The sequence below is a fragment of the Coregonus lavaretus genome (assembly GCF_964263955.1).
Source record: "Coregonus lavaretus genome assembly, chromosome: 4".
NCBI classification, from domain to species: domain Eukaryota; kingdom Metazoa; phylum Chordata; class Actinopteri; order Salmoniformes; family Salmonidae; genus Coregonus; species Coregonus lavaretus.
In genome coordinates, this window is record NC_139991.1 from 18043849 (window position 1) to 18056028 (window position 12180).

General features: G+C 39.2%; 1 protein-coding gene across 1 annotated transcript; it reads left to right on the top strand.

Moving 5' to 3' along the window:
• Positions 1 to 856: 856 nt before the first annotated feature.
• On the top strand, positions 857 to 11271 carry LOC311127885 (midkine-B-like). The gene is made up of 5 exons (XM_084159783.1): positions 857 to 1044; positions 8970 to 9052; positions 9241 to 9411; positions 10122 to 10283; positions 10413 to 11271. The coding sequence occupies exons 2-5, from the start codon at positions 8971 to 8973 to the stop codon at positions 10439 to 10441; spliced, it is 444 nt and encodes a 147-aa protein (XP_084015909.1). The 5' UTR covers positions 857 to 1044; position 8970; the 3' UTR covers positions 10442 to 11271.
• The last annotated feature ends 909 nt before the right edge of the window (positions 11272 to 12180 follow it).

Consider the following 12180-nt stretch of genomic DNA (forward strand, 5'->3'; position numbering starts at 1 on the left):
GTCACAGAGTCATATTGGATATACTGTACATTGATACTAGATAACATGTAGACACATACTGTATAAGTTGTATTTTATCAGTACAGTCATCTAGTTCTTGAAAATGTCGTGATTCTACTGTAAAACACTGTCAGCCTATCTAGGCACCACAATGTTACTCTGCCCTGTGGTCGAGCATATGTTTACACCAGAGGAGACTGGTAGGAGGAGCTATAGGAGGACGGACTCATTGCATATGGCTGAAATTGAATAAATGGTCAAAACGTTGTTTCCATATGTTTGATGTGTTTGACACCATTCCATAAACTCCATTACAGTCTTTACAATGAGCCGTCCTCCTATAGCTCCTCCCACCAGCCTCCTCTGGCTTACAGCGGTGTTTATAAATGGCTCTTACCCAGGGTCCCTGTCTAATGGAAGCTGTTGTGTGACAACAAGCTCTCTGGGTACATAATCAGAGGTGGACAGGAATGGCCAGGAATTATAGGGCTAATGACTGGTCAATCCCTCCTGTCCTCCTGTAAACCATTTACTGTGTTGTTGTTGTTAATACAATTATGATGCATACATCCCTAGGCATTCTGTAGGCACCATAGAGTAGTCTGAGCATGTCATTCTGCTTTCCTTTCTCTGTGGTAATGTCTGGTGGTGAAATTGGTATGGGTTTATATAGTAATCAATGTTTTTTTAATATGCAAGCATAAAAAAGTAATGTAGCTACAAAGACAGAATATATCTAGGGATTCACAAAAATAAAACATCAAAAAGTTAATATCCTAGACTAGTAGTGCACAGGGGTTGGGGTTAGGCGTCTTTTGACCCGTAATCATCACGTGGGTTAGTGATGTCACGAGGTGGTTATTTTAATGTGGCTGTAATGTTACCAGCTCAAACTAGTTTTGGAGAAACAAAGGGGAAGGTGACAAATAAGAGCAAGCGGGCCGGTCTAGAGGTATTGGAGGACTCTTGTGGCTCAGAGTAAGACTCTTGTGGCTCAGAGTAAGACCTTTAACTCTCGCCAAGAAGTACGATCAAAGAAAACAAGTAAGTTATATGTGTATTTGTCCAAATGTATGGTGATAAAATGATGTTACTTTGTGTCACTCAATACAACATTGTCATTACTCACTTTTAATAGTTCAAATATATAGTCTCCATCATCGGAATCCTCTGGAGAATAACTGACGTGTCGTGTGTAATTTCTCAACTGGAGTTATTCTTCTTGGGAGGTTTTATTTGTGTGTAGGTTTCTTTATTGAGTTTTCCTTTTTAGTTGTATGGTCTTTAAAATAATTTATGCACCATGTTTTGGCTTTACTGCATAGATTCATAACTTTTGCCAGTAATGAACACACAACTTTTGTCCTATACACGCGATTTGCGCAAAAAGCAAGTGGCACTGCGTATTGGCATAAACGTTCGTTAAATCAAAAACTTTTCGTTTAATTTTAAATATGAAGTCAAGGATTTGCAAGCGGTTCTGCTTAGGGCTCTGAAGAATTTGTCGACAAATTACGTTTTGTTTTAATAACTCATTTGCTTTGAGTTTAATAACTTTATAATTATGTTAGCTATTTTTTGCACTGTGTGACAACGTCCTCAGGGGTGACACATTCTAGTGTTGATGGTAGTGAAGCTACATAGTTTGAAAGTGTACTTTTACATGTCTTTGTTCATGTTAAAGTAAAGCATAACCATTTATTCCACAATCTTAATTGTGTTCATGTGCCAGAAATATTTAGCTTTCTGTTTGGGCCATTGAATGGTTTCTATGACCAGAAAACCTCACTTGAACAATAACTCTAAGTGACTCTGGATAAGAGCTTCTGCTAAATGACGAAAATTAATATACATGTACATCTCTCCCACCTCAAGAATATGACCATTGAAATCGACTCTAACCTCAAGTACTTGTATTCAATGCTATCCACTCCACTCAAGAGTTGTTCTCCTTTTCACCTGACCACAATTTATGGCTGCCCCGCCTGTCATTTTCTTTCTCCCCCCATATCCAAAGTAGGGGCTGTGTAAGAGGCTGTAAAATATTATTTGCAGTCAGAGATAACGATCAAAGCAACATAACCTTAGAGAGATGAAATGGGGAGAAGATAGTCCTCCGTCTGTTGTTATAATAGTTTTTCCAGTTGTATTTTTGTCTCTTTTAGAAAGTTATTGGGCACGCTGGATACAGCTAGTGCCTCAGGGTTAGGTTTTAGAAAGGGAGGAGGGGTAGCATGGAGCTTTAGAGCTTGGCAGATGGACCTTGAGGCAATGGCACAGATAATCAGTGGAGAGAAACAGCTTTGAAAAGACAGAGAAAACTCTCCCTGGCTATTCAAATGCACCATTCAGCCTGATTTCAGCAGAGATTTATGGGTGCAGGGCCCCTCTACTATTCTCTCTCACTGCTCATGGGTATGATGGAGTATGTCATTGGATATGTTAACGTGTCGTGAAATAGGAAGGAATGTGAAGTAAGTAGGCAAGGGCCACTGTCACTTTTAGAGAATAAACCATTCTGTCATGACTGCCATGCCTCAACTAGAAGGGATATTATTTTCACATCTTTGACGGCAGGGAGGATGTTTAGCAAAAATGTGAATCATTCTGTCCTTGCACAGTTGGTCTCTGACGGCCAGAATCCACCTATATTTTTATATTTTATCAAATAAAGCATGCGATTCAGCCATTTGTTGGCCACTAAGTGTTACTTCCTGAAGTAGGCCAGGACATTCTGTGTCTTTGTTAACTGTCTTTCTTTAGAGTGACCCTCTACCCTGCAGCGTCTCTCTGATTGGCCTTAGTGGGCATTCCATCCTTTTTTTGCGGTCAGTGGCTTTTCTGAGAAGACGAGGAATGCTGCTTTGCAGTAAAAACAAGAGTGACTTTACGCTTTATGCTTTTCAGGTTCAGTGTAGTCCTGCTTTCCATGTGTTGTTGTTATTGTTTTGTTGTAGAACTGATCTAGATGTGTGTTTGACAGTAACTCTAATGTTATCTATTTGATCACAGTAGTCTAGGACCATTATTAGATTGTTAGCAAGAGGAAGCACCATTTGAGTCAATCGAATTATGATGGTTATGGTATCTGATCCAATTTGACTATTTGGTTTGCTTTCTGCTACGCAATAAATATGATGTTTATCCCATTGTGTGATGGATAGATGGTGGTAGTTGGGTGGGGTGGGGGTGGGGGTGGGGGTGGGGGGGTGAATAGTGGGTGATGTTTCATAATGACATGTTTATGGTTGGGAAAGGAAGATCTCTTAGACACCCATACCTAACTATTCTAACATTCTCGTTACAGCTGCATTACTGATGGATAAAGATTACTGGCACGGATAAAAATAGCAATGTTTGTAGGCATATTAAGCTAATTATTGGGCATGCTAGCTCTAGTAAGCTGTGGTATTTTAAGATGACCTTTCTCCCAATATGCTAAGTTCACATTCAGATGTGTGGAAATGTATGCACTCACTAACTGTAAGTCGCTCTGGATAAGAGCGTCTGCTAAATGACTAAAATGTTTAAAAAAAGATTCTGCATGGGATATCTGTCTAGTGGCCCTTTAGAATGGAGTGAAAGGAGACCAGGAAAATACTCTGTTTTGATACAGGGAGTCTGCATTAGCAAAGAACAATAAAATATTTTGAGGGCGCTCTGGGCCTCACCCTTGGAAAGGCTCAGTGTGTTAGACGAGGCCTGCTGTGTGTTGTTTCATCAAAGACAAAAGTGTTGCCTGGAGTAGCCCCTCGACATTTATGACCAGGGGAAGAATGTCATTGGAACTGCTAGCTGGTGCGGAAAAAAAGAGCCAGCTTTTTCTTGAAAATGGGACTCTATCATTTTGAACAGTGATACAAAAAGATAGAGATTCAGTGAGTGGTGGTAGTTGAGAATGGGGAGTGTCCAGAGATTTATGGTTGCTTGGAGTGTTTAGATATGCTCACTGGCCACTGACGCTTAATTACTTTTTTGAGGACAGAAGACAGATTTACTGGGTCAACAGAATATTTTATCAACTGTCTTGAAGAGGAGCAGTAAGCGTATGTGCCAGAGGCCCGGCCGGCCTGGCCTGGTGTAGCCATCACTTTCATTCGCAGTCCTTTTGATGAGCAGTCAAATAAAGAACTAACACTTTCAGAAGCCAATTGTAAAGTTGCCTGATAAAATTATCGTGCCTTGGTAGATTCTCAGGTAGACCAGCTGCCCTTCAGTAGTGAGTGGATGGCTGCCACTTATGGCATTCTGCCTCACACAGTACGAGGCTATAGTTCAGAGAGGTGATAACCTCAAATGGATTGGACTTTTTCAGTGAGTTGTTGATTCATCAGCTGTGGCTGACCTTTCTATCCAGGACTGCCCGCAGGCAGGGAAAGTTCAATGTGAGCATACAGCAATGTGAGTGGATGTGGCTGCCATCTCTGCTTAGCTTCTGGACATATTGGCTCAGGCACAAACCAATAAAACAAATGTTGCTGTTAGATGAGTTTGCGTGGGCGACGGGCATTTCACAAGGGTGCTGTTCATCAGAGACTTCCCAGCAAACCGGGAACATTCACAGAACATTATCTAAGATTCCCGCTAAGTCGAAGGGGGGGGGGCTTAATAGTATTTTTGTTGTGGGGGGATGGGGTTGGTGTGTGCTGAGGAAAGGCTCATAAAGGAGTAATAAGGCCTAGTTCACAAATGTAGTTGAAAATCTATTTATATATATTTTTAGATATATATATATTTTTTTATTTACATTTATCAGGGGGTGCTGCAGCATCCCTGCTTCCTGTGGCTATGTCCTTGGAATGTTCTCCCAACATTCACAAACATTTTCTTTACAACATCTGTAAAAACTAGCACAGAACATTCCCCTAAGGTTCTCATTAGGTTGCCAGGGAATGTAATAACACAATGTTCCGGTAATGTTCTTAGAACATACTGCCACAACAAAATGTGGGAACAATAGAACTGGTTCTGAGGAAACATTACAGGAACGTTCTACTAATGTTGATGGATATGTTATTCAAAACACCCATAACAACAAGCAGGGAATATTCCTACAATGGTCTCAAAAAGTTATAGTGTGACATTATGAAATGATGGTTCTAATAACATTCCCTGAAAATACTTAAGCAATAAAATGTTGGAGCAATAGAAGTTGTTCTTAGAAAACATTCCTGGAATATTCAGCTAATGTTGATGGAGATATTACTACTAACACCTATAACAACAAACAAGAAAAATTCCTGCGGGACTCTATTCTGTAAGGTTATGACATGATGATCCAGAATTGTTCTAAAAAACATACTTCAACAATAATGCAATTAGTTCTGAAAACATTGCTGCAATGTTCTGCTAATATTGATGTGTAATGTAACATTATTATACTGTATGAAGTTGCCAAACTTTTAAACAAATGGCATTCCTATCTTCTTACATCATTATATTTTTTTAGGGTATTGTCCAAACAAAGCTATAGCTTTTTTCAAGAATGGTAATGAAGTAGATTTGAACCTGCGATCTGCCATCTTCAAGCCCTGTAGGCTACTTAGTTTGCTGCACCACCAGGATCTTAATATTTCTAGTGGATCCTTAAATTATGATCCAAACTATGGCTACAGTATATGTCTTAGTACATATGCACATCTATGTACACCGCTCCGCAATCTGCCAGGAAATAATTGAACAAGAATTCTGAAATCAAGTTTGCCCCTCCTGTAGCTCAGTTGGTAGAGCATGGCGCTTGCAACGCCAGGGTTGTGGGTTCGATTCCCACGGGGGGCCAGTATGAAAAATTTATGCACTCACTAACTGTAAGTCGCTCTGGATAAGAGCGTCTGCTAAATGACTAGAATGTAAAATGGATGGAAAATAGAAGTAAAAACATCCCAACTTTACAGCAAATAAAGAAAATTGGTAGAGAAAGAAATAATAGAGGATACTTATTTTTCTAGGTTTTGTTATCCTATCTTTTGCAAAAATAAAGACCACAACCTGGAAGTCAGAGTAAAGGTGTAAACAGCTTTATATTTGTGTTAGTCACATCCCAGTGGTGCAGTGGATTAATTCCAAGGATAACACTCCAAAGCCCAGGTTTGATCCCTGCTTGCAACTATCAACCAAATACGGTAGAATCAAATCCAAGTAATTGCCATATGTGTTTCTACATGGATTGTTGTACAAACAACACTAACACATGAAAGAAACCTCTATCGACTGTTCAAAACTTAATTTGATAACATTGAGGGAATGTTTTGTGCACCCTGATACAAACATTGTAAGAATGTCATCAAAACTGGACAGATTTTGTGTTTTGGGAACCTATCTTATCATATCCCCACAATGTTCCCATAACCTAAATACATATTTTAGGAACTATTAAAGAACATAAAAATGTGTTTTGGGAATGTTCTTGCAATATCAGTTGAATGTTTTTTCAACCTAATAGAAACATTGTAATTATCAGCACAACTGGACAGTTTATGTGTTTTGGGAACATATTTCTTGCCATGTCCCCACAATGTTACCACAACCTAAAGAAATGTGTTTGGAACTTTTAAAGAACATAAAAAATGTGTTCTGGGAACGTTCGCGTAACATCAGGTGAAGTTTTTTTGCATTCTAAAATAAACATTGCATAATCATCCGCACAACTGGACAGTTTTTGTGTTTTAGGAACAGATCTTTTGTCATGTCCCCACAATGTTCCCACCAGACTGTTCCCACAATCTAATGAAACATTCTGGGAACCTTTAAAGAACAGACAAATGTGTTCTGGGAACATTCTTGCAACATCAAGCAAATGTTTTATGCAAACATTGTATAATCATCAGCACAACTTGACATATGTTGTATTATGAGAACATTTGCCGCAACCTAACAAATGTTCTGGGAACTTTCACAGAACCAATTTTGGTTTGCTGGGTTGGCATCTTAGTTTGTGTTGTAGGAAGATTCATTGTAACATCCACATGACATATCGTGAACAGCCCAGAATGTGACATCTTAGTTTCCTGCTGCTGTGTGATCTCAATTCTTTGTTCTCGATGCCTTCAGTGTTTGTGTTCCACTAGGACACTAGTAGGATTTGTGCATTTTGCCAGTCGTTAATGAGGGGGTCCTAATTAATCATAACCAATAATCAGGCTATGGCACAGAAAACACATCTTGTGCCTTGAATGTTGATTGTATGTCACAGAAATAAACTTCATAATATTCCAAACACTTCTTTGCATAGCGAGAAGCAATGTTTCTGTTTTTATTACCCTGGGAAGCAGATTGATTGAATAGGGCCGCTAATCTTTTGAAGGGAAAGCATTAAATACTTTTAGATTCCCACCACAAAATCAAGGATTTGGTATTATAGGCAACCTTGTTTTGGGTTATTGAAGTCAGATTCATGGAATGAAAAGAGTTACTCTTTGTGGGTGTTCTTCAAACTAATACAAGACCTGTCTGTCCTGGCACATCTCAGAGCTCTTCTAACCCAGACAGAGGCATGCAGTTCCCCTGTGTCCCCCAGAAGAATGGCTTCAAACCAAGCCTCTTCCATCGCACTCTCCCTGTCAGGGCGGCCCCTATCACCTCCCAGCAGGTGGGTTAGCCTTCACCATGGTGATCTGGTGCTGCCTTCCATTCCCTGCTGCTAGCACTGGGACTGTTGGCAGAAAGAATAGACATTAACTCAATTAAGTCAGAGAATAAATAGAAATTCAGAACTTGAGAGATGCCTTATAGACAACCAGACATTTCAGAAATAGAGGGCTATTACTTTATCTATGAGTTACTGCCCTCTTCTTTCGAACTAGACTCTTAAAGCTGAAATCTGTAAAGGGGGAAACAGTGCCACTGTTCGCCCCAGCGCCTTTGTTTTTAGGGGTTTAGCAGAAACTTACCTCAAACAACATGGCCAGCCTAGCAAACCTGTAAAGTATGGCTACATTGTGGCACTATTGGACAGGAAAAAACATGAATGCAAGCTCATTGGCTCATAGCGGCCATATTGTTTCAGCTAGTCTTGCATCCATAGATGCTATATACCAAATTTGGTCCCGATCGGTCCAGCGGTTCTGGAGTAGAAGACGTAAAAATGATCCAAAATACATCAAAAGCATATTGTATTGCATGATCAGTTTAATTTTGAGTTCTGATATTTGGCAATCATGGTAAACAGTACCGAAGTAACTTGTCCTAGGGCTATGTGTCCAATTTTTCCTGATGGTGGCACAGTGGGCCCATTGCTGAACCCCGCCATGCAATGACCATGATACATAAAGATGGGAAGCGCCATTGTGACAATAAGATGACATGAGTTGTGTTCAATGTGTCATCAACATGAACAGGATAGATTTATGTTTTCGAACAAAATGAAATGTTGTATTTTGTTTGGTGTTCATGTTGGAAAATGTGTTGTTTTGTGTAAGGGGAAGTGAAAGGGTGGAGTGGGCAGCTCATGACCCATTGATCCTCATTGCTGGTTGTGTGTGCCTCACAGTTTGTCTGATTGACCCTAAATTGAGTCATGAGAGCATAGGAAAAAAATCTATACAATCTTTCAGCCGTCTCACATGTATTTTCCCAGTTCTCACTCTCACAGGCTCGAGTGTCAAGCTTTAAAACTGTTTAATGTAATGAATTTTGTACAACATGATGTGTTTTGCTCTTTGACCACAATTCCTTATTCACCTTTCACCTCTAAAGTAGAGTTGTAATGTGCAGACTCCTCATGAACGGACATGTGAATTAGTTTGATATAGCTGGCAATTATCAGTATTTGACCTTGATCGTGATCTTTCAACTCTCATCTCGATTATAGATACACACCAGAGGAACATCAGATTGACCTTTGGAACAGCAGATGTCACCTCAAATGACACACAATATGCCCTACAGAATGGTAACATTATTTCTAGTGCCACAATTGTAATGAAATGTTTTTTTTCTTCTTTTCCCTCTTTTTTTTATTTTCTCTCCAGTATGCGGGGTTTGTTCTCAACAGTCGTGGTGCTTCTGGTGGCCTTGATGATAGTCACCACTGAAGCAGGCAAAAATAAGAAAGGTAAGGGATTTGCTATGTATTGCTTTAATTTGCCATGCACAGTTTTAGAATTAGCATGGCAGTTGCACCTTTCATGAGGTTCATAAAGCCTCAGTTGGAAACCTGTCCTTACTAATTGTAATATTGCTGATATTATTTCTGTCTGTATATTTTTTACATAATTGCAACTTGATATTTTTGTTTCACAGAGAAGGGGAAAGGGGCCAAGGGTGGTGCCTCTGACTGTGCTGAATGGCGCTATGGTAGCTGTGTGCCTAACAGCGGAGACTGTGGAGTCGGTGTCAGAGAGGGTACCTGCAACGACCAGATGAGGAAACTGAAATGCAAAGTGCCTTGCAACTGGAAGAAGGAGTTCGGCGGTAGGAATTAGACATTGATATAAGATTCCATTTCCCTTGATATACCTTTTAATTTCTCAAAGTGTAAAGTGGTGGTCAGTCAATCAGAAATATAGCAAACATGTAATTCATAGGTTACTACATAATTATAATTTTATCATGTCATTTCTTAGTAAATACCTAGCAATTTACATAACCACAAAAAACGACAGAACTATTTATTTAGAATCAATTATGTTCAGACTGTTTTATGATAGACTGACGACTCACACTAAATTCTTCCGCTGCTCTGTCGTTCACAACATACTTTAGTCTGAGACTGCCATCATTGAAGTTGTTAGTGGTGACGAGGGGCATGAGGGGCGTTGTGCAAAGCAAAGTCATCAGCGATTGGATCGTCTCTAACCAATAAGCGTATCAAAGCCAATTAAGTTTTTTCAAACCGCTGCTTTACCCACGTGTGTTCTGGCTCTGGCCCAACCCATCGGTTTTTGGACCAATCAGACGGCCCGAATGTGTTCGCATTCGGTGAAGGGTCGGGGAGGTACTCAGATCCAGACTCATTGCGGAGAAGAAACGAATGTACGTGGGCGTGGCGTAGCGTTTGGCCGGAGCAAGGAGTCTGGGTAGCCATGCAAGCTCTATGGTGGTGTGTTCCTGATCCAGTTTGTTTAAAAAAAAAAAAAAATACCATACTCAACGGTTTTCCCTTCTGACCTGTGCCGTTTCAGCTGACTGCAAGTATAAGTTTGGCAGCTGGGGGGAGTGTGACACAGCTACTGGATCCAAGAACCGGTCTGGAACCCTGAAAAAGGCCCTGTACAACGCAGAGTGCCAACCCACCATCAAGGTGTCTAAGCCATGCCCCTCAAAGACCAAGACAAAGGCCAAAGGTAAGAAGTAGAAATGTAAGTAATGTAATAAAGTAAAATTCCTATCCACAAATGAGTATGTCATATTGAGCAAGGAATCTATGATGAATTGACCCTATTGTTTGATAATTTTTTATTGTCTTCCTACAGGAAAGAAGGGAAGGGGGAAGGAGAACTAAAAGGTCCACATTGAACAAGTGATTGGTTTGATTTTATTACGCAATATCCTTTGCTTTTTCAACAAACATAATATGCACAAGTGAATTATGAGATGTCAAGTGGGCCTTTCCTTCAAATACAGTATAACAAATGCTAAACGTCTCTGAATATTGACCAAATATCCCACAAACACTATTTTTTCCACATATTTCCAGGTGTCGGTGGCCTGGCATTTTGGCCTGCTTGTGTTCTTATAATTCCATAGTGTTAGTTGGTTCCAGATCTGGACATGCTGTATTATGCAAGATATGCAAGAAACAGATACTTTGACCTCCTTGTTTGAGATTATTTCTTAACCAGTAGATCGTTTGATATACTTGAGTTTTTTTAATTAAAAATGTTCATCTTACATTGTTGTGATTGTTATAGTTTTCTCTTGACTACCAATTAGTATTACTAACATAATTGATGAGTGGATTTCAATTGTGTGTGCCAATTAGTAAAAGTAGAGAGATGCAAATCAACTATTTTTCTAGTAAACTGAGGACTGTCAGCTCAACGTTTTTCATGTACAATACAAAGCTGAGCTTGAATGCTCAAGAGAATGCAGTCATTGTCTTTGTAAAGATAATAGTGGTATTGTTAAAACAATTAGTTTTATAATATATACTTCAAAAGGTGTCTGGCAATTTTCAGTGAACTGCTGTGTTCATATTTTTGCAAACACACATACACACACCTTCACACAGTTCATCTGTACTCTCATTTTTATAATTACTGTCATTATTATTCCACAAACCCTTGGAACAGAAAAGAACCAACCACTTTAAATAAACTCTCAGAATTTTGACTATTGGTTGTTTCGTGTTTCTTCTTAGTAAAGGTTTGTTAAGTCTCTGCTTTTGTTGAAATATACAGTGGCAATTGAACTTACTACATTCATACAATTAAAGACCAAATGAATAAATAAAAAACATCTCAGGTTGAAAATGTCCTATGTGGCATCGATATGTGTCAGAAACATTTATTCTAGTTTCAAAATGTACTACAAAGTGTAAATATGATAATTTTGGTCATAAAGTCAGTCTCGTCCAAAATTGAGATTTGCGAGATTATTAGGAAAAAAGGGTATGTCACGGCATGAAGGGTACGTAACAATTTTTCTTTGGTTGGGTTTATTTAATTCCTGCCCACATGCCCACAGCTGGCAGCACCCAAGTAGTGCCCAGCACACTGACCATTTGGTTTGACTTTGGATACCTATGGGGCTAGTTAGGGACCATCAGTAAATTACACAATGTACACTACCGGTCAAATGTTTTAGAACACCTACTCATTCAAGAGTTTTTCTTTATTTTTACTCTTTTATACATTGTAGAATAATAGTGAAGACATCAAAACTATGAAATAACACATATGGAATCATGTAGAAACCAAAAAAGTTTTAAACAAATCAAAATATATTTTATATTTGAGATTCTTCAAATAGCCACCCTTTGCCTTGATGACAGCTTTGCACACTCTTGGCATTCTCTCAACCAGCTTCATCAGGTAGTCACATGGAATACATTTCAATTAACAGGTGTTCCTTCTTAAAAGTTAATTTGTGGAATTTATTTCCTTCTTAATGCGTTTGAGCCAATCAGATGTGTTGTGACAAGGTAGGGGGGGTATACAGACGATAGCCCTATTTGGTGAAAGACCAAGTCCATATTATGGCAAGAACAGCTCAAATAAGCAAAGAGAAACGACAGCCCAT